Source organism: Zingiber officinale, chromosome 9A, assembly GCF_018446385.1.
Source record: "Zingiber officinale cultivar Zhangliang chromosome 9A, Zo_v1.1, whole genome shotgun sequence".
In the NCBI taxonomy this organism is placed as follows: domain Eukaryota; kingdom Viridiplantae; phylum Streptophyta; class Magnoliopsida; order Zingiberales; family Zingiberaceae; genus Zingiber; species Zingiber officinale.
The window spans coordinates 2930838-2954733 of NC_056002.1; the positions used below are offsets into that span (position 1 = coordinate 2930838).

A 23896-nucleotide genomic window follows, 5' to 3' on the forward strand; every position below is an offset into this window, starting at 1 on the left:
CTAACTTCCTAACCTTTTTCTTCGTGGAATGGACTTTCAAGTGGCGATATATATAGGAGACGAATAGCATGACAAACGATTATTAAAATAATCATAAAAAAGTTTTCAATCAACTAAAAGTAAATCTAAATATAGAAGGAAAAAAAAGCCAGAATAAGTCATTAATCTAAATATTATATAATTTAAACAATTCAAAACTTAGATCAATCTTCTTCAACTGTTGAATCAGATCGTCCGCCTACGATTATATTTATTTTTTCCCTACTTTTCAAATTTGTCATTTTCCACTCGAATAAATAAAGTAAAATACAGATTGACAACTTGAGGGCGTAAATAATCTATCATTACACGACAAACTATACAACCACCATCTCTAGACTACCATTACCGCATTGTTCAGCTCTCGGACAAAAATAAGCACATCAGATCTCATTCAGGGTTGAGTTTAAGATTGGTTCGTTCCTAGGATATGCTGCTTCCCCCCTCTGATCTGCAAATCAGCAGCAAGCTGAGAACACTTCTTTTTCACTTCCGCTAGTTCATGTTCCAATTCCTCGACCTATTTCCAACCAAATAGGGAACAAAATTCACAAAGAATTTGAAAGGTTAATATTGCTAAGCAATTCAGTGGAGCCAAGTTAAGCAACTTCAGAACTGGAAGTTCAAGGTACTTCTACAGGTTGCGCCTCATGAGAAAAACTAAGGCGCAAAATGAATAGGTTGGCACAATTTACTTACAGTTCTCCTCAACTGATTGGTTGTTTGCTGGAGTTCTTCGCGCCTGTTAAGTAAAACAATAAATTAACATTTCATAATTGATGGGTAGTTTCCCTTTGATTCAAGGTTTAGTAGCGAAGAGAAAAAAAAAACATCCATTGTTAACTATCAATATGAATAGAACAAATGCACATGAAATTAGTAAGGCGATGGACATTTCTAGCTTTCTGCCTTCCCTGCATTGAAATAAAAAGAACTCAGCTACAACTATAAGATAGAAGAACAAAATGCCACCAAATGCAGACAACAGAAATCCTAGCCCTTGTAACCTGAGGGCACAATATCATATTAGTAGATAGTTCTCATATGAATAGAAACCTACAAATTATAAGGAGTTACACCTATGGACAAGAATCAAAATCTCAGCCCGAGTCAAGATTTCAGTCTAAAACTGAAATAATACTGTGCTGTTTCAGCTAGTACCGACAGAAGATGTCAATTGCTCCAATAGGGAACAGCAGGAGAAAGAAGATAAGAAGGAACTGACGAAGCACATCTGGTGAAGGAATCTTTGGCACAAGAAAAACACAACTTGCAACACACATATGCCATGGCATCCTCCAAATGCTGGCACTGGAGGAGGGTAAACTAGAGTTTTAACATAAAGGGGAGTGCTCCATGCAATTTGGAAAAGTAGGACACTCGTGAAGCACTCAAAACTGTTTTGATATGTGAACGTTTCAGAGCTTCTTGCGGAAGACACTAGAAACACGATTTGGAGCTTCTCGCAATGAAGTTTCGGTCGAAGACACTCACAACAAGAAGTTCTTGCCAATTTGCATACCAGCCATTCGGGGATTACAACAAGAAGTTCTGCTTGCCAATTTGCATACCAGCCATTTGGCGCTTTTCACTTGCCAGCCGACAGACTGAACGAGACGTTTTACTTGTACCAACCAACATGGCTCAACATTTAGAAGCATGCCTCAAGGTCTACTGCAAGTATCGAACTATTGAATTTGACTTCATTTTCTATCAGACTGGTAATAAAACATTGTGTGCTCTCACCGCCTCCTATGGATTTGCTTAGGAGCACTCAATTACATGTATACATATTTGGCTTAATACACAATTGATAACTAACAAAGCCATCAAGCACTAACCGGAAAACAAAAAACCAGTCATAACATGAACTCGACCTGAATCTTCCTTTCCATCCTAGGTACAATTAAATTTTCAAACAGCTATGATATTTATTAGATTCTGGCAGATATTTAAAAGAACTAATTGATGCAACTCTCATCACCTTATTAACAAGAGTTATTTAAAACATAAAGAAAATATCACCTCATGAAAAGCTGTATATTCTCTTCAGTGATTTTTTTTATCAAACTTGGATCCTGGACATCAATAATTTCGATATCGTCATCATCCTGAAAAAGAAAAATATTTTGAATAGCAGCCATCCATGCTCTTAGCACATTATGTCAGTTGATTGCAGCATATCATTCTAAAAATTGAGAAAAACAAACTCATCACATTTCGTAGAAGTGACGGCAACAATACAAGATGAAGTTGGCATGGGCATGTACCATGTCAAGATGGGTCTCAACACCAAAAATACCAATCAGTTCAGATTATAGCAAGAAGCCAACAGAAGATAATTGATTTGTTAACTCTGTTAGGTCAAACCACTGGCCAAAATGCTTTAGCCTAAGACTATGGTGGATTACTCATCTAAGTGTACAAGTCTCCCCCATTAGAACACCACCATGAATGTGGAACTAACCTGAGTTGTTATAATCTCCCTCATTTTAAGGTTTGATGTCCACACGTCAAAGCCCCAAGTCAAATTCATGGCCCGGAATCATTTTTAATTGCCAACCTGCAAGGCCAAACCAATGTTCGCTCTACCATCACAAGAAATTCATTCCAATTGGAATACCTTAGAATGCTGAGAACTAGGCCCAACTCGAATATCAATTGTAAAAACCCACCAAATAAGAAAACTAACCAATTAAATTTGTTAGTCCCAACAACTAACTCCACATGCTTAATCACAAATTACCAACAGTTGGAATATCTATACCATAGTTTCTTATTTGGCATATGAATTATGATCAAGGTGAGTAAAATCCTAAGAAAAGCTCAAGTTCCAAAAAAAGGATCCACACGGAAGCAACAATGGGTGTTGCCCAAACAATATCCCCATCCTATGACAATAGGCCATGAACAAAAGTTTTAACCCGACTTGTAAGGCTGAACATTTTGCTACATATGATGATCACACAATACAGTTAAAAGGAGTTGATATGCTGAAAATAACAAAAAAATGTTCTAACAGTTGAGAAAAGTAACTTAGCCATACAAACTCTAGAAAAGTAACTTACATGGATGAATAATCAATTCAAATATAGAAAGAAAATAAAATAATATCAGTAGTTAGTTGTTTGAAAGTATTTACCTCTCCTGATATGGGCATGGTGTCATGAGATTGAGCATGTGTCTGACCAGTGGGTTGTAAATGTGAACCTTCAGTTATCACATGGAAACAGAGTATCAGCAAAGAATCATGTATTGAGACATTTGCAAAACTTTTATCAATTAATTGCAACATAGTGCTTCATATTTTATTGTCACAAAAGTTGGCATTCATAGTTCTAAAAATATTAAACACTGCATCTAAAAAATACTGCAGCATGAAACTCTTTCATCTCTCTCCTAGCAAGAATCTACAAGAGGCTTGTTCTCCCTATCCACTCTTATATATAGAAATCTACTCTAGATTATCTCTTGAATTTCCCCCATCAAACATCAAATCTAACTATACACTGGAACAAATTTCAACTGACTTGTTAATTAGATTCTTAGTCAAATCTAAATTAAAACTCAATTGTAGTTAGTCTGAAAGACAAAAATATTATTCATAATTAAGAAAAAAAATGAGATAAAAAAACTAGACAATAACATAAAGTAGTTCAATAAGAATAACAATAGACTATTAATCGATCCAAACTAACACCAGCATAAGAACACGATATTATCTATTCCAATATAGCAAACCCCCAAGAATAAAATATCACGCCAATCCATCAGGCAATATATCAATATGAACCAGAATTCCAGTGTTTCTCAAAGTATTCAATATTAAGAAAAAACAATACCCTATTTTCGTTTATTTATCCAGACAATGATGCTATAACAGAGAATGAATTTACCCACAGTTGCAGTATTCCTAATTTATACTGCAACTAAAACGTGCAGTAAAGTAGTGACAATTCCTTATTAACATCCTTGCCCTTTTTATGATCTTTACTTCATTTTACCAGATATAGTATCTAATTATGACATAATAATCGGCTTTTATAGTACAACTCAAGTACATACATTTAAAAAAGGTTTATGATTTTTTTAATGAAGATCTTTTTCTCCTACAATTGAATCTAATCTGAAGTCATACAACAATAGAGCATTGTTCATTCTTCAACAATGAATGCATTAAGTGGACAGGTAAACTCAACCAAAAGACATAATGTTTCAAATTATCCTTGCTCACAGTTGACATAATTTCAACTGCATGACAATATAAACAGTTGCTTGATTATTAAAATCATATGGTGATTTTAATAATATTTGACAGTATTTGGGGAACAAAAGATCAAATGATATAATACCGTCAGCACATGCAACTCCAATTGGTGTAGGCACTTTGAGTTGTACTTTTGATGCATGCCTGTCAGAGTGCTTCTCAGATTCCTTCAGTTTTCGTTTCTCTGTAGTTATATCAATCGATTGATAACCAATCATATGACAATTATATTTCCTGCATAAACATAATATTTGATAATTAAGGAATGCAAATAAAATGCAATCAAAAAACAAATTAAATAAGATAAAAGTTTGTTAAGAGACATTGAGAAAGCAAAGCTCCTAATTTTGAGAGAGATTGTACCCTAATGATTGTAAGTTAAATACCAGAGTACCAAGAATGGTATGACTTTCAACTACAGAATAAAACATGGCTTAATCAAACATGAAATCTAGATTACATAACAAAATGAAAACTCAAATAATTAAATTGTTCCTCATAAGGATTTGGTACACAGCCGAAATAAGCAGGACAAATATAAGCCCATCTTCGTGCTGCAATATGGCCTACCATTAACACAAAAATATCAAGATGCAGCCACAAGGGCCCACAATGGTGACAGGTTCATCAGTAGACAGTGGCAAAGAAGCACCTTCATATCTTGACAATGAAGCATTATAGATCTAACAGGAAGCAACACTAGAGGTAGCATAGGAAAGGACAAAAGAGAAGTGGGAAGAGCATGAAGGAGACAGGGGCAAAAGGACAAAGAGGAGAATAGAAGGGGTTGAGGGGTTTAGGTCGGTAATGGCTCAGTACCAATTTGGGCTGTACTGAACCAGTATTATTTCTAATCTTCCTCATCTCTATTTTTTATTTCAGCTAACCATTCTAATAACAGGAACTTGTTTTGACTGACATATTCATAATGATATGCTATGGCATTCCTCCAACTTCGACTCAAACAGAACAGACAAATTTCCCGAAGGACACACCCAAAGTTGGAAATTTTCCATTTCTTCCAAATGGTGCAATTTCTCTCACATCTCTGTTTCAGATACCTAATATACCTTGTCATTATGAACTTTATTTTTCCTTCTTTCTAAATTTTTTTTTTGAGTGTCAAAACTTCATCATTTTGACCAAAGATATCATTGTATTCTAATATTTCAACCATCCAGTTTCTACAACACGTTTTAGGACATAAATAAATAGCTAAGCAGGTGCTAGTTACATGCAACTCTTAATTCATTCCAAGTTTGACAGATTCAAATCTTATCTCCACATCCACCTATTTGATAAACACCACTACAGGTGACTCCCTTAAAACCACAGAAACCAATACAAATGACGTTGTGACATGCTTATCTGCACTTTCCATTTAAAAAACCAGGAGTCAGGAAATGACATATGGGAAAACCGTACAAGTAAACATCAACACAAGACAAGGTGACTCCAACCAGGTTCGTGACAAGATAAATTGATGCAAGACCATTTTGCTTCACCAATGGATTTATGCCAGTAATTTCTTATTTCACAAGCAGTACATTAACAATATTGGCTCTTATAAAATCAAGAAAAGAGAATTTCTGTAGATGCTTTACCAATATTCAAGAATTATTTGTCTAAGCTTTGACTCTAGGCGAATGAACAAGGGTGTCCTTTCAAAATCCTGCTTATCATGGGCAGGTTCGATGAAGTTGGCCTCAAAAATTCCTATAAGTGGATAAAGTTGAAGTAAAAAAATTTAAAATCATGTAATAATAATGGATAAACAAAACATCATTGTAGGTGCATACCAACAACACACCTCCCACGGCTTGAACCTTCCTGAACAACTTTCCAGTATGGCTAAAGAAAGAAATTGAAAAGTCAATCAACAACAACAAAAAAAAACACATTAGAACGTGTTAGCATATACTATATTTCTCAATTTACATCGTAATGGTAAACAAAACATCAACCTAAAGGAGATACAAAGAAATATACATATAGAAATAATCTTAAAGCTACAAAATCAAAGAAGCATGTCTTGGAACTATGAAGACACGTGCCAACATATAAGGCAATAAATAACACCAGTTTGTTTGTTACGCTCCCTCTTCATCAAAATTCACAATATGATCTCCTAAACATAATTGTGTATCTTCATTTTTGTGCTGCTGAAGTTCCATGCAAGCAAGTAAAAACAGAATGAATCTTTCTATTAATGTTATTTATTGTACTAATGTATCATTATATGATCTCCTAAACAATATTGTTAGTCATTTTTTTACGTTAATTTGTTTCTAGTTTCATTTTTTTAGTTTCAATATAAAAAATTGGATATATAGAAAAATATAAATCTTTTATGTTGTACACTTTTATTGTATCTATCAAGCAAGAAGAAAATGCAATTGTCATTATTGGATCTTGTTGGACACTTCACCATAATTGTTGATCAAGTGAAAGTGGGAGGGATAATTGGTTATGATTAACAAGGTTAGGCAAATAATTTAATGGATTTGAGGATATATGAAGGTGGTGTTCTCAGTTAGAAATGAACCTATAATGTTGATCAAGAGCTGATGCGAGCTAGATTCTGGAATGGCAGCATTGTGTATTGTAGTTGTCTATAGATTAATCCTTGTGGCAATTGAAGATCAGTATCATCAAGCTCCACTGCCTTGGAGCTCAAGCAATTGACAACTTTGTTGAGATAGAAACTAAACAATGACTGTGCTTTATCATATATACAACTTCTTTCCAGGTTTTGCAAATAATAAGCATTCAATTACTGCAACCACATCCTTTCAGAACTTAGGCTATGATTACTTCAAATAAGAGAAGGGAGAGTGGCAGAAGCGGAGGGAAAAGAGAGAGAGGGAGAGAAGTCAGAAGGTTGACTGCTCAGTGGCTAAAAGGAAAACAGGGCTAAGAGATGAGAAGAGATTAAAGGATAAAATGACTACTGCTATTGATGCATCACCTTCTCTACAAATTCATCTTCTATTGCTTCCCAGAAACCATACAACAGCCGATAATAACCTTCAACAGATCATCAACCTCCCATCAATCCATCCTCTTTTATCGCTTCACAGAAACCACCCAACCTCCACAAACAACCTTTTACAAGCACCACATCTTTGAGTGGAAACCCTAGCGTCAGAGGAGCAGCGGTGATTTCTCTCCATCAATGTGGAGTCAACCTCATCCATTTAGGTTGCGAGGCTCCAGCGGCAGTGACGACCTCTCGCAAACGGTGTTGACAACCCCTTGCCAAGGGTGTCAGCAGTTGTTCCTCCGTCCCACAGCAACAAACAACATTGTGTACAGGAAGTCAAGTTGTGTGGTTGGGGCAAACTGATGCAACTAGAATTCCGGAACCCAGTTTGCTAACTAGAGAATGACCTATGGGAGATTAGATGCAAAGTTCAGATTAGAGTTAGGTGATGAAGCCGAGACCAAGGATTGCCCCAACTACTTTTATTATTAATAATTGCTTTCGCACTAGCTTTGCAGAAAGAGTTCTATTTCACTTGCCATGAACGCTGAGAAGCACAGAGACAGTGCAATATTTAAACCCATCCAATCTAAGATCACCATGAAAAACAATATGGAGGAACCCATGGGAAGAATGGCCAAAGTAAGTGCAAGAATAAGCTTGATAGGTGAATCAACTTAGGCAGAATCAAGCCACTCTTACAAGAGACAGTAGCATTTGGGACCAATTCAATAAAAAAAGATGGAAGAGATGCAAATAAGATCAATACCGTATGGCCTACATATAAGACATGGTCATTACAACTGTACATAGTTTTTTTCATCATTATTTTGATGTTGATGATGCTGGACTTGTTATTGACCTTTACTTTATCTGGTATTCATGTTATCCCTTTATGCATAGTTTGCACATTCATGCTCACTTTTCCAATATTGTCTTCAACTTCAAGTTTCCTATAGAGTTGATTGTGCTAGATACTCCATGTGGTTGATTCTTGATCAAGTTATGTTCTCGCTTTGATATTGCTTTAGATCACACATGTTAACCTGAGTCTATCACTAGGTGGATTGACCTCAAGTGGGATGGCATAAACCAATATCATCTAGTTCAAGCTACGCATCGAGGTATCGAGACAACGACACAAAGTGAGATTTTGAATCTTAAATTTTCCTATAAAGTAACTATTTTCTTAAATAACCTTCAAAGAATCACACACAAAAAAAAAATGATCCAGCATAACAAAGGCAATAGATTGGCAGAACTACATGTCATATCTTACCATAATAAGACGGTTCTTATGGTACACATTAACACCAAAAATTCCTAAAACAGGAGCCTCCTTTGCAAAGCCAATTGTAATCCTCACAGACACCTGTATTGTGAGAAGTGGTGTGTTAAACAAATTAACGCATTATGCCAGACATGCACTTTTGTAAAGTGACACAACATCGTAAGAAAGACATGATAGAACAACGTAGCATTATCCCACTAGGTGGGGTTGGCAAAGTATAATATGAATACGATAAATTAAAAAAATATATAAATATAAACTTACACTTTCTCCATCCATACCCACTTGGGGTTTATATGTAATTGTTTTTATAAATTTCAACTCATCTGCAATACTAACTTGCTCAACGGGTTTGCCTCTTAGGATAATATGAAAATTTGAGAATTTCCGCATATAGAGAATGGAAGCATAAGCCTGAAAAGTAAACTTCCATTAACATAAAGTTGGATATACGCAAACCATTCCATTCACATATGAGAAAAGTGCATAAACTCACCCGCAGAGAATATTTAAGCCTAGAAGAGACATGGCAATGGACAACCTCTTTGTTAGCTCTTGTAAAGCCTCCACTGTAAGCTTGATCTCTCAGTAATATATCCTGCAGTGAATAACATTGGTTAACAATAAGAAAAATAAACTTTTTCTGATAAATATATAACAAAGGCAGTAAGAAAGCAACTTAAGAATCTAAATGTTTCTGGATATGGATGGAGCTATTAAAAAAATGCAATAATTGTGCAGGCAGAAATGTTAAACGCGTTGTTATAAAATAGTGTAGACAAGAACGCATGATACAGCAGGCTCAGAAATTAGTGTAAAGCTAAACATATTTGTGCATCACAATGTGCTTTAAATTGTTAAACACAGAATTTTCTTCAATATTTGTGGATACAGATACTGGTATTGTGAATAGAAAAATGCCACATTTGTGCAGAAGACAATTATACACAAGTAATTGTGTTGTAAAAGGCACATCTACCCATAGCACAGAATTTTCTGTACAACTTAATGCACTTATGCATGATCTTAAATGTTCAAACTGGAATAGAGATACATTCTTAAATGTGAAAAGCTTGGTAACAAGTGAATCCTCCTATAAGAATTAAGAAGGTGAATCCATAGCAGTAAATGCAAATATAGAATTATAGAAGCAAAATTTCAGACTAGTATATAATTAACAGACAAATCGTTTTGTCTCCAGAACAATATCTATCCAACAACTGTTTTCTCTAGTAATTGCTCCCACACAGCATAACCAAGCAATCCTAGTCCAGTCATATCATTTATTATCACAGAGGAAAATACTTTTGCAAAATAAAAAACATAATCACTAGAAACAATTAAAACATTAATCAGTTGCATTGTTCTAAAAAGCAGTCCACGTGACAGTGTGCCCACATGATGATGTAGGGAAATAACACAATGCGTATTTACATATAATAACACATTTACTCTTCAATCGTCTTGCCAAAACCAACTATTTTGTTAGTCTGCTCGACTAAATATCCTTAGAATAAAATTAGATATGAAGAAGATTATTAACTTCATGTGTGTTTAATTGAATGCAAATATAAAAAAATGTCAAGACGGAAGAAAAGAGATTCCGTGAACAATAGATATCATTAAAGTAAATGAATGATCATTTGATGACTAAGAAAATAATTATTCAGATACAAAGCTTCATGAGCAATCCAGTAGCCAGAGTGCCCACAATCAGCAAGAATATTAAGCAGTAGAGTACAAAGTTTATAATCCTTATGTCCACCGCCATTAGTTGTTTCTTACTGATTATGTTTACAAACATGAGTAGACACTTGCACGAAAAGTGGATGCATGGTTTGCAAATTAAGTTACCTGATCATCATCATCAAAGTCCAATTCCAGGAGTCCATCATCATTCATCCACAAGTTATAAACCACTACTTTGGTTCCATGCAGCCCCATATCTTCAAACTGAATAGTCAAAGAGAAAAGTAAGATTTATCTTATTTAAATAAAATTATGAGAGGTTTCATCCTTTGTAAATACGTGAAAAATAAAATGCAATTCCCATTTGTAAAGAAAACACTAATGCATACTAGAAGTAATCCATTCACAAGAACCATAAGAGAACAACCATAGCAATTTTTACATATTAGTTGTAACTACCCAGACAAAATGAAATCAATCATATCTATCAAGAATATCATATTCTTCATTTGGAAAAAAAAATCAAACTAATATAAACAGTTAAGATTGGGCATTTGCCAAATGAAAAAATATTTCTACCAACTAAAGTATTCTTTAAATCAATATTTTGCTAAAGAATTTAATTTACAATAGGGCATATCAGCAACTATTAGTCCAATCGTGAACTCTAACATGTCCGGGATTAAATCAGGTGTGCCATTGAACTGAGCTATGCTTCTTCAGTTGAACCACAAAATTATTAGTAAGTGTACAGTTTGTTGTTCTTCATAACTACTGGTTAGTTTAGTGAGGGAAAGATAATTGGAGAGAGAACAAACAAACACAAAGGAACAGGAGAAAATATTTTAAGAGGAGAGAGGAGAGAAGAAAGAAAGAAAAATAATAAAGGAGAGATCATCCACATTTATCATAATCCATATCACTTCCCACATGATGCTAGAATTGGATCTACATGCCCTCGGGCTACGGTGCAACAAAATGGTGCCAACTTGTCACTCAAACATCCACGGTTCGATCCCTAACTACGGCGCGTTCAATCCCCAACTACAGCGCATTTGCAGGAATTTTTCCTCCAAATGGGACGCACAACCACTGGATGTGGGCTTCTGGTCCGCCCTCTGCGAGCACTTCCTGATTTACCCTAGCGGCCGGTAGAAAACTTTCGTGGAGCTGGCATGGTCGTCCCAGGTTCTGTGTTACCTAGTTCATCATAGAATTGGATCTACATGGCCTTTTATCAGTTCCTTATTTTGGTATGTACATACCTTTTACAATCATTTGATCATTCTAACAGTGCTAATATATCTAAGTTTTGTATTACAATATGTAACTATGGAAAGCAAAAGACAAATTAATTCTGCAATGAACAATTAATTCTGACTGACAAACTAATCCTACCGAGTAATAAAATAGTTTGGAGTAAGTGATTCAGGAATCTAATCAAATCAGAATTAAATATTCTGTTTTCTTTTAATACAGAAAATTAGATCCTATTTTGGATAACTTTCTTTGTTGAGTCAATTTAAAAAACCAAAGAATGACAAACTAATACAAATGTATTGAAAGCAAGATAATACAAGGCAATATGCTTTAGAACCAGTCATGAGTTTTTGCAAATAGACTACCTGTAGCAAAAGTTCCTCCATTGAAGAAAAGGGGGACCAATCAAGGATGGCTTTCAAGCTACTATCCCATTCATCTTGTGAACTCAAGATTATTGGTGTTTTCTGACCATTCACTATGTGGAAATCAAGCTGCAAAGAGAAAAGACAACAGGTTTACCGCATTGAAGAAAATACCTATTTGAAGATGGAAATATTGAAAGAGGACTATGTTACCATAGGAACAATAATGTCATCTTTCATTGTTCTTCTCAAGAATGTATACGACAGCAGGCCAATGCACAATGTTACATTGCTAGAAAACACAGCCATAAAGTATAAGAACAACAAATATAGGAGAATAACTAATAACTAGCTTCACAAAATCATATAGATGGAGAAAATGACAATTGTGTTCATTCAGAAACTGACAGAACTAGGACACAAACTGTACAAGATGTAAAATGTAATAAAATGAAATAAAGAAATTTACAAATTATAGTAAAAATATGCACATACTTAGATACTTTTATAGTAGCTGTCAACACTCAAAGCAACCCTTAACATGTTTCATCTTAGCCAAAAACTAGCTTTAATCAAAGTTTGTTCCTCCTCAATAGTGCAACATCTCCTAGGAGCCTTCACACAAGGAAACCAATCTTTGCAAAGAACAACTCTTGCATCATCCACTCAGAGGAATGAGCAATGTGCAAGTTGGCCTCAAAAGTTTGAATCAATAAGCACCAACAATTTGACAGTTTGAAATGTGAACTTAGCATACCATCAAGATGTACTTCATTCATAGAAGCAAACAGGCATCCCTTGAATAATACACACGAAGATCACCCTTCTTGTGTGATCCAAGGGGTGCTAAGGAAAACATGGTCGATGTTTCGTTTTTAATTGTTGTCGACTCTTATGGCATAGGCATGGCATAAAACTTAGTCACATGTGATGCTGCTACATGTCAATTGTGAAACACCAACTACATTAAACAAACTGATGGTTGATACTTGATATAAAAATTCATGTGTGAGGCATCTTTTCCATATGCAAACACTCAACCAAGCAACTTATAACAAAGATAGCCCTCTACCTTGAGATCATCCATTAATGTAAGTCATGTTTTATTTGGGTTTATCCATGCACAAAAAGGAAAACGGAGGACTCTAATGGGTTGAAGGAAACGTCCTGAATATACAAACAGTTTCAAAGGCCCCATTTCATCAGGACTCGTGCGAGAAATCACATCATTGACAAAAAAAAATCCAACAAAGAGCAGTACAAGCTCAATTATTTATGTGGAGCAAACCTACATTCCTCAAATTCCCAAGATTAAAAAGTTAAATTGTAAACTAAATAAAGATCATTTGAAGATGACAAACACAGGGAATGATGTGGCATAAGGATCAACAAGAGTGCAAAAACTTTACCCTCCGCGGTTAGCACGACTAAATACAATTGCATCAGCACCTAATCTCATGGTACTCGTTTTGAAGCCATTTCCATCTGTAGAGAGACACACATACAAATAAGATAACAAATAAAATAGGCATGTCATCAGCAGATCAAGCATATTGTGAGTGATACTCAAATAAAGAAAAAAGTCATATTAATGCACTACTATGGATGAAATTGTCCAACATAGTTTACATTTGAGATTTATGGAAAGAAGAAGACAGAAGACAAACATAGTTAGGTATGACAATAGGACGAGGCGGGGACGGGTTTGCCGTCCCGGTCCCCGAACTAAATCTCCACCCTCATCCCCGTCTCTACCTAATTGGGGAATCCCCGTTCCCGAACCCATTGGGATTAAACTCCCATCCCCGCCATAGGAGATGACAATGGGGTGGGGATTGGGGCTGATCCCCATCTCCGGGAATTATTTTAATAACTATTGTTATTATTGGGGACATCGGGGCGGATTCGGGATGGAGATAGCATCCCCATATCCGCCCCAATCTGCTGTGGGGATTTTAAAAAATCCCCAAACCCGAATCCGATAATGCCTCCCCAAACCTGCCCTGTTTCAGATTTTTCCCACGGGTATCCAAACCTATGGGGAAAATTGTCATCCCTAAACATAGTTGGTGTTTTGTAACTAGTATTTTCGAAGAGAATAGAAATGAAAGGCATCGTAACTGAGCTACAAACAATCTATTTACTAAGAAACTCTTGAATATTCTTATTTGTTAAAAAATATATGATATTGAAAAGGCTTCATCGTTTTGTCAGAGAGAATGAATCAAGGTATATTCACCATCCAATTACTGAAGTGTTTATTCCCCCTTGCTTAAAAATGAATATGCATTAAAATTATCAAAATCAAAATATTAGACACATTTACCACAAATAAAAAACATTTTAATGTACATGGATAAAATCTGTAAATAATTGAGAACAATATTCTAAAACAACACTGACATTGTTATGAAGCACTAACTCAATTTTAAACAATACAATCTGGAATTGTAAAAATGTTAACAAGAATATTATCAATTTAAAATATATATATATATACATAATAAAGTTTAAAACAAAGTAATGTCTCAAGAAAAGTCATTGGCAAACAATCAAACTATATGGAAGAATAACAATTGAAAGTTTAAAATTTTATCGAGAAAGGAACCAGCAGAATTTTGAAGAGGTTATGAATAGCTGGTTAATGTTGATACTAAAAGGCTATCTCAATATGTGTTGCATAGATGACTTCATGCGCCTCACTTATCCAAACCAAATGCATAATAATATTTTTTTTATGAAAATAAATGAAATTAAAGATGGGAAGATAGTAATTACATTGGCCAATGGTCGTCTTTGACCTCTTTGTTGAAAAACCAAGGCTCATGCATCGTCGTATACCTTCAGGGTCCATACCCCCTCCATCATCTGCAAAATTCTCCTTGGTAAATGTAAGAAAACCAACAAACTACCTTCTACCTGTAACTACAAACAGCTGTAGATAGAAGCAATAATGGAGCGGATATTGGAAAAGAAACCCACGGGTCATAGCTGCATACAACACAGTAGATAGGGGAAATAGTGGAACTGAACATTTTGAAACAACAAAATTATCTATAGACAATGTATAAAAATTATGCTATATTCTCTTCCAATAGTTGCATCCGTTCTAAATTAAATGATTCTGATATTGAACAGGGGGATATTTTCTTAAAAAATAAAATAAAAGAAAATGTGGAGATGTTGGAATGAAGAAATTTCAAAAACACAAAAATAACACAATAAAGTATCTTTACTACATAGTACATGCTTATATCCATAATGCAGATTCAAATATCTGAATCCAAATGAAGATGAACCCATACCTTAGTCAATGACCAGAAGTTTTAGAGAAGCAAAACTTCAAAAAAGTAAAACATATTGCCGGACATATTCATGTTACCATATCCTACTCTGGTTCTCAGCAGGATATAATCCAATTTGGATAAGTACTAGACAATTCCATTTCTACTCAGAGAAGAGTTGTGTGGATGAAAAGTACCTTGAAAAAGTAACATAGGACTGTTATCTTTTGAGTTGCTGACCTTATCAACCTTCACAAAGGTTGCACCATTTTGAATCTGAAAAAGAAGATTATTGGAGGCTCCAAATAGGAAAAAAAGTGTTTCAACTATTCTTCAAACCATTCAGAGTGATGATGGAGAGGAAAATAAAAGCATATAACACAACTTAGGATCTGATAATATCTCAGAAATGCTGTAAGATCTTATTAAGATGAAAGACCAATTCCAAAAGAACATTTAAGAGCCAAGCATACCTCATCAACCGAATTATCGAGGAGTTCAGCTATAGCTGCATATACAGGGTAAACAATGATATACATCATGCTTAAGCCGAATATATCTTAAAGCAAGGTTTTAAAAATCATACACAAATAGCATACTGCAAAATCACAGAATAGCACAGTGCATATGCAATATGTCAATGACTACACAGATGCATATGAGGTGATTATTAAGAAATTATTTGTCTGGCATTTAAAATTTGATGTGAACCAATGGTACATGAGCACAAGACCGATAACCATATGCAACAATAGGTAGTATTCCTTTGAAAAACAAGAGGAGGCAAGATATATCTCTGTTAAGAGATAGCAACTGTTGGATTGAGCAAATGCATGTCATGGTTATAAAATAGCTTGATTTATTAGGCAGTGAATAGTCATTAATGCCTCTTTATCCATTCATGGTATATCTATGATAATTAGCATTCGGTGCACTGAGACAATGCATGTCATGGTTCTAGATAACATGACTTAAAAAAAAAAAAAAAAGGGTAGCCCGGTGTACGAAGTTCCAGTCATGCGGAGTCCCGGGGAAGGATCCATTGTACGCAGTCTTACCCTGCTTTTTGCAAGAGGCTGTTTCCAGGATTCGAACCCATGACCTTTTGGTCACATGGCAACAACTTTACCGTTGCGCCAAGGCTCCCCTTCGTTCTAGATAACTTGACTTAGGGAGGAAAAATTATTAATGTCTTTTCATTTGATTCATGGTATATAGAAAGTACAACCTTCAAATTCAGGACTTAACTAAACAAGTCCTACACTCTCTCCTATATGTATTTAACACATTACAATTAATGGATATGAAAGACCCATTTGGCCATTATTAGTAAACAACCTGGGACAGATATCTAAGAAAACAATAATTAGTTTTTATGAGATACTAACACTTAAACCCCCTGAAATAATTTTGTGATTTAACTACTATATTATGTACAGATTTTTTACAACGGATATTAACATCTGCAGGATGATGGTGATAGAAACGCTGACCCAGAAAATGGCTGATGGTGCAAGTAGTAGTTGTTTGCTTGAATATTGCATAACTAAGTGGGTAAAAAAAAAAAGGTTTTTTTAGCAGCACCACTGCTAATACTATACAGTTTATCTTTCTAAAGAAAAGGACTACAAGCATTGCAGCCATCCCTTAATTGTTTTGGCTCATCACGTAAAACAAAATTTGTTTTCTTTTGCCCATTGGGTTAGAACTTACAATGAGGATTAGCAACCTTGCCAATGATGGCTATCATACCAAGTAAAATAAAAAGGGAGACGTACCACCAAAAGCCCACTTGTGCGAAGTAGCGTTGGTGTGCAAAAATTTTGGATGCACGCGCGCTCGATCAAAATCAGATGACTCCTGCGCGGCTGCAGCAACGGGGTAGCGTAAGATGCAGAACAAAAAACATCAAATAAATGGGATGGCTGAACTTCAGTGATATGAGGTACAAAGAACCATGCCGAGCAGAAGGCGAGACTCCTGAGCGTACTTCATACGCCCCTGCTCTCCAAAAGTTGCGACATTCGAGAACGCGGCGCCCCTTCTGCGCTTCGTCTCCCTCGGGGGCCACTAAGGAACATACCCGATTGACGCCGCCATCAGCTGGCGACCCAAGGACCACCATATCGTCGCCAGGAGATTCGGTCGGCGGCATGGTGGCGTGGGATCCGATCGCAGGTGAAACAAAACACGATCGGAAACTCACCGAGAGTTCGGAGAATCCCTGACGAACGGCGAAGCAAGAGAGGATCGAAAGCTCCAAACCCTACCGCGGAATTGGGTGGTGAAACAATGACTCTTCGAATTTTATATATACAAACTATTATTTTTATCATGTTAAAAAATATATATGGAATAATTTTAACAAATATATTAAAAAAATAAGGATGGAATAGAAGGATATTTCAAGAGAATTAAATTAGGAATGGATATTCCATATGAACAGGATAGAACAGAGGATTAAAAATTTTCGTGTGTTCAAATCTGGTTCCTAATATGTAAATAATGTATCAAATAGATATTCATACAAATTCATCATAATCAAGATGGATCGGCATATATTCTCGTTAATTGTATAGAGCACATAGTTATTATTCTAGATATATATATATATATATATATATATATATATATATATATATATATATATATATATATATATATATATATATATATAATAAAAAATATATGTATGATTGTGGAGAAGAACAAAGTGAGACTATAATATCATCTTCTTTTTCTTTCTTGTTTTATTATACTTTCTTTATTTCTTAATTTCATATTTTTTTTACATTTATTCCATTTTTCACTCTTGCTTGCATTACTTTTAATTTCCAGGGTCCATCTAAGTAAGTTATGTGCATGGTACAAAGTTCATAGTGCAAAACTCTTTTGATTGATCCTATTACTTTTGCTCATATGAAATGGACATAGCATTTTCCTAATTTTTAAATATAAATATTTTTTTCAAGTTATTCATAATATAAATTAAAGTCCATTACTTTCTTTGATTTAGAATGGAGTATAAAAATCTTCCTTCGCTTGAGTGAATCTGGAATTGTATCGTAATCATATAACTAAACATTAGTTTGTATAACTAAACATTAGTTTCTTATTCTTATCATTAATGAACATCTTGTATTTCATATAAATTGGGGATAATATAGTCCTTACGCAGGAGTCAACCTATTCCCAACATATTATAAGATTCTTGTTCTTAAAAATTAGCACTTCTCCAAATCCAAAAAATAGATGGGATTCAAGGATTACTCCTGGGGGAAAATACTTTTATGCATACTTTTCTGAGTTTATCTATATTATACTCTATTCTCATAAGATGATATACACTGGCTAAAAATCCCCCCGGTGCGACATCATAGGCACATTGGGAGTGTAAATAATTGTAACCATCCATATGAAATGACAGCAATGAAATCTCAATCTTCAATTTTTATTTGTACTATTTCTATTCTTTGGCAATCGAAGCCCAAAGATCTATGAACTAGCTCATGTTTTACTAACTAATTAGATAAACAACCATGTTGCATTTTCTTGATTTCTCCCACATTTGTATTTAGTATTTCAATTTATAATAAAAATTTTAAAGAGTGACCCTTTTTTTCTTATTCTACACAAAAGAACTTTACCTTTCTTGATTCACTAATTCGAGGGGAGATACTCAATTTTTGGATTAAAAAAATATTTTAGAAGGTATATCTGAAGTAGATGTAGATTTATAGAGCAATTCTTGAACATAATTTTCAATATGAATACTACGCCGAATAGAAAACTTATGATTGATAGTAAAACATCGATTTTTCTGTTAAGACATAGTTTTATCTTCAAGGATTTCTCTAGATAACTTCTTACGAAGTTTCGTTATAGCATCTATAACAATCTCTGGTTTAGGTGGGTAGCCCGACAAATAAATATCGACATAAATTAGCTTATCGACTTCACGAATAGTACTATAAGAATCAGTAATGAACATACCTCCTATAATAGTACAGGCTTCCATGGCCATATTTTAGTTCAGTGATGTCAAGCAAGATAGTGATTATCCTGCGAGCTGACAAGAAGAGGAAAGATTGAGGAGAAGACAAGAAGAGGAACCTCTAAAAAGAAAACTTTTTATTAAAAATTAAGGGTTAATCCCTCAACATCTAAATATGACTCTTATATAGACCACAACCTAAGACTCAAATAAGAAAAAAAATATAATTAATAAATCTTAATTTTAATTTTATAAAGAAAAGAAAAATATTTTTACCCAAAAATAAAACTAATTAATTTAACGATCTCAACTCAAATCAAAAGACGAATCAAGATAAGTCTTATCTAAAAAATACCAGAAATATAAAAATTACCCTAAATATCCAAAAAAAGGAAAAAAAATACCAAAAATAACAAAAAGACCTTGAAAAGGATTTAAATGGTGGAATGTAAGGTTGAAATTTTGATGATTATGGTTTCACCCATAACAAATGTAGGTTTTCTAATTTTGCACGCATGACGATAAATATAGCCTGATTTTGAGTCCCGAGTCAAAAGTTATGTCCGTTTGAAGTTTGAAGACTCATATTGGGCTTCAATACGGGTTGAGTCTGTATCAGTCTCCCGGGCTTGAAAAGAACTCACCCTCGAGTTCATATTAACTTAATTAGCAATCGTCAAATAAGGAGTTAGATGTTTCACATTAAAGACATCAGAAGTCTTCGTATGATTAGGTGCTTCACATTGTCGTGAGTCTTCTGCAATATCTCGCATGGTTTGATTTTTCGATCCTTTAGCGTATTATATTCTCCAACAGGGAAATGATACGAGTCAATGCAGTTCAGACAAAATCTCTAATCTCAAAAAATATCTATCGACGATGACGATCAACCCGAGCCTTATACTTAGTATTGCCTTTCATAAGTGTCAGTTTCACTTGCTCATGAATAGCTCGAAGATGTTCTATCATGTCATCTACTTTAGGACAAATTCGCTCTACACGTGGAACAAGGTACCGGTGTAGTGTCCAGAACTCATTTGTTTTAATTAAGAAGATTTTTATTTAATTAATCCAGATTTAAGTCGAATTGATTTAATTTAAATGGATAGCTTTACTTAAGTTTAATTAATTTAGTTATATTATATCCGAATTTATATAAAATTTCATGACTTAAATATATATAAAATTTATACGACTTAAATAGGTATAAGATTTATTTCCTTATATAAAAAATTATATATAATTTATATACCAAAGGGATATAGAATTTTATGTAGTATATATAAAAAAGGGAAACTTAATAAAAAAATTTACTACTAGGGGATATAATCCGAAGTTGGAAAGAACAATGTGTATAAAATTTTTTATAGAATCATTCAAAGTATGAGAGGGATTTGGCACAACTAACATATAAACCTTAGAAAAAAAAAAAAAAAAAACCTTGCTTCTATTTGGTTTGTTCGACCACCTCCCCTAAGCTCCTAGCCTCCACCTTCTTCAAAATCCCGCAAGTCCTAAAGCCTCCCACCTTCACCTAAAGACCGTTGGCCCTAAGCTCTAAAGGGAAGAGGAGAGGAAGGAGATTGATAGCAAGGATTTGAAAGGCATGTTCGCTACCTTGGTCGATGCTTTAATTATGTTCTATAACTTGTGGAATTCATATCCTATGGTTTTTGGTGTTCTTTGTTGTTCTTGGGAGGATGATGTTATGGTTTAGGTTCTTTTCTTATGCTTAAAATTATTTGTTTAGATAATGGATTTTGGATTCTATAGGGTTTAGTTTTAGTCACTGTTTTAGAGTTATTCTTATTGATGTTGCACTACAATTTGATTTATGTTCTACTATTTGTTTACCCTTGGAAGTTGGAGAATTGTTTATGCTCCCATTATATTGATTTTAGAACTTGTAAGTTTCGGATTCTATAGGAATAGTTTTAATCACTGCTTCTAGGGCTTATTCATTTGGATATTGCACTACATTTTGTTCCATGTTCTAGTTGTTTTCCCTTAGAAAATAGGAAACCTTTTTATGCTCAATTTGATTTGTAGAACTTGTAAGTTTCAGATTTTATAAGAGTAGTTTAATCACGATTTCTAGAAGTTATTCATTTGGATGTTGCATTACATTTTTTGTTCCATGTTCTAATTATTTTTCCTTAGAAGATAGAAAACCTTTTATGCTCAATTTGATTTGTAGAACTTATAAGTTCAGATTTTATAAGGGTAGATTTGATCACTGTTTTTAGGGAGTTATTCATCGTGATATTGCACTATAATTTGCTTCATGTTTTACTATTTGTTTAACCTTAGAAGTTGGAGAACTTTTCATGCTCACATGGATTCGTAAAACTAGTAAGTTTCAAATTTTTTTAAAGACTAGTTTTAATCTATGAAATTTAAGGGGTTTATAATCACATTTTTTATGTGTAATCACATTTAGATTATTCTACTTGTTTCCAATTAGGAGTTAGCAATTTTGTTGCTGTTGCAAATGGTCGAATAAGTTGTATAATGGGATTAGGAGGAAGTTAATTTATTCACTGCATTAGGGAGTATAGTTATGTTCTCTCTTTACCATCCTACTAGCCTCTTATACATGTAGACAACTAGATGTTAGTTAATTTCATGTTGCTCTTAGTTGTGTGCATGAATATTATATTTTGGTTATTTTAGGAACATGTATGTTCGTGATTGATCCGGCGGTAAGGGCAGGGGACCCCCTTTGAGGGGAGTCAACGTCACGTAGAGGTCAAAAGGGTCAGCATGAGGCTCGGCCGATCGAAGAAGAGTAGGGTCAACCGCCCGAACGGGTCCAAGCGGAATCAAAGACAACCCGACGAGAAGTCGGGTTTCCGACGCTCATGATGAACAAGGTCACCGAGCCGAGCGGGTAGCCCGCTCGCAGAGGCATAATTTAGCATTGCTGTGAAGAAACAGTGTCAGCTGAGCACACGACCGGGAATCCTCCCGGTCGGACCAATACCTGTGTCCGGTCGGACGATTGGAGACTGCCGAGCGGCTGGACACTCGGCGTGGGGAAAAAGAAGACAAGGGCAAGGGGACATTGGGGAACATCATTTTCTGACAGCAGGCATGTTCGACGACCAGGCCATACGCAGAATCGTACGACGGAAGGTTCTGCTGTCCCATCAGAGAGATGATCAGACTGTAGCAGTATGGTGTCAGGCATGTTCCTCTGACAAGCCCATACTAAGGTATGGTAAAGGACACGTGTATGCCTCGGTAGGTATGCATACGCCTCCCCGCAACTCTATATAAGAGTCCTCAGACTTCGACGGAGGTACGCGATCTCGCATCTTCGGAGCCACTTCATAGTTTCCTCTTGCCTGACTTGAGCGTCGGAGGGTCGTCGCCGGGAACCCCTTCCCGGTCCGGCTTTCTTGCAGGTTCGCTGGAGATCCATACGGTCGGTCGGAGATCCATGTCACCAGTTCGGAGAGCGCCACGTGCCCAACGTCCATCGATTCAGGGTTCGGACAAGATCAAATTGGCGCCGTCTGTGGGAATGCACCTGCATCCGAGCGGAAGAGATGGACGAAGCTGGACGACTGCACACGGTGATACTCTCCCATGAGGAGCTTGACGCTCTAATCGAGGCAAGAGCAGCTAAGCTCGTGGAGCAACAGAAACAAAAGGCGCAAGCCGAGCGTTTGGAGCAACAAGCGACGTCAGCATCAGGAGGTCGAGCGGAAGCACCGCCTGCCACGGTTCCATTTCATTGGGCCCTATTCCGTACGCCTCCTGAAGTCGCAACAGTTAACCGTGATCGAGGATCTTCATCCGACGAGGCGCTCATGCGAGACAACAGAAAAGGCAAGGCTCCCCGAACGGACGCCTCCCCCGAGCGGATTAACCGACAGTTTTCAGAGGCCATCCTGCGGGACCCTCTGCCAAAGCATTATGTGCCCCCGACGATCGGGGAATACAACGGAACCACCGACCCGGACGACCATCTAGGTAAGTTCGACAACACAGCTACACTACATCAATACACAGATGGAGTGAAATGCCGGGTGTTCCTTACCATCCTCTCGGGATCGGCGCAACGATGGTTCGGAGGCTGCCGGACGGATCCATCACCAGCTTTAAAGAATTCCGCATCGCTTTTCTCCATCATTTTGTGAGCAGTCGGCGTTACCAGAAGACCAGTGTCAGTCTATTTGCCATCAAGCAAGAGCCCAGGGAGCCGCTCAGAGCTTACATCCAACGATTCAACCGGGTGGCCATGGATATCCCAACGGCCACCTTAGAAACAATAATGAATGCGTTCGCGCAAGGCCTCGTGGACGGTGACTTCTTCCGTTCACTTATTCGAAAGCTACCCCGAGACTATGATCATATGTTACACCAGGCCAATGAGTACATTAATGTGGAGGAAGCCCAGGCGGCCCGAAGAAAAGAAGCTCCAACTAAGCGACCATCCCCTGCCGAGCGGAAGCCACTCCCTGGCCACCAGCCGCCCAGAGGACCGCGAGCCGAAGCAGTCCACCCCCAATAAGCAAGGTCCCACGCCATCCAAGAGGTAGCCGCCGAGCGGCCCAAACCAAGAAAGAAGGTATAGACTCCCATGTTTTGCTCGTTCCACCGGACCGACACGCATAACACATGAGATTGTCGAAGTCTTCCCCTGATCGCCCACCCCGTGCCCCGGAGTGGTCGTCGCCGATCGCCATCGTCCGACAGGAGATTGCGACACCATGAAG

The 23896-nt window shown here is 36.2% G+C and overlaps 1 protein-coding gene across 5 annotated transcripts; it reads right to left on the minus strand.

Moving 5' to 3' along the window:
* Positions 1-161: 161 nt before the first annotated feature.
* Positions 162-17475, minus strand: LOC122018970 (protein MICRORCHIDIA 1-like). 5 transcript variants are annotated; one of them, XM_042576464.1, is made up of 19 exons: positions 17135-17475; positions 16957-17046; positions 15652-15686; positions 15376-15454; positions 14673-14762; positions 13304-13379; positions 12108-12186; positions 11895-12023; positions 10435-10533; positions 9077-9178; positions 8845-8994; positions 8569-8661; positions 6106-6157; positions 5911-6022; positions 4401-4540; positions 3182-3249; positions 2065-2150; positions 739-781; positions 162-559 (listed from the first exon to the last, which is right to left on the minus strand). In XM_042576464.1, the coding sequence occupies exons 1-19, from the start codon at positions 17331-17333 to the stop codon at positions 446-448; spliced, it is 1836 nt and encodes a 611-aa protein (XP_042432398.1). In that variant the 5' UTR covers positions 17334-17475; the 3' UTR covers positions 162-445. The 5 variants fall into 5 exon arrangements, with proteins under 5 accessions (XP_042432398.1, XP_042432397.1, XP_042432400.1 ...); XM_042576463.1 differs by having other exon boundaries at positions 4392-4540; XM_042576466.1 differs by having other exon boundaries at positions 4392-4540; positions 17140-17324.
* Between the last annotated feature and the right edge of the window lie 6421 nt (positions 17476-23896).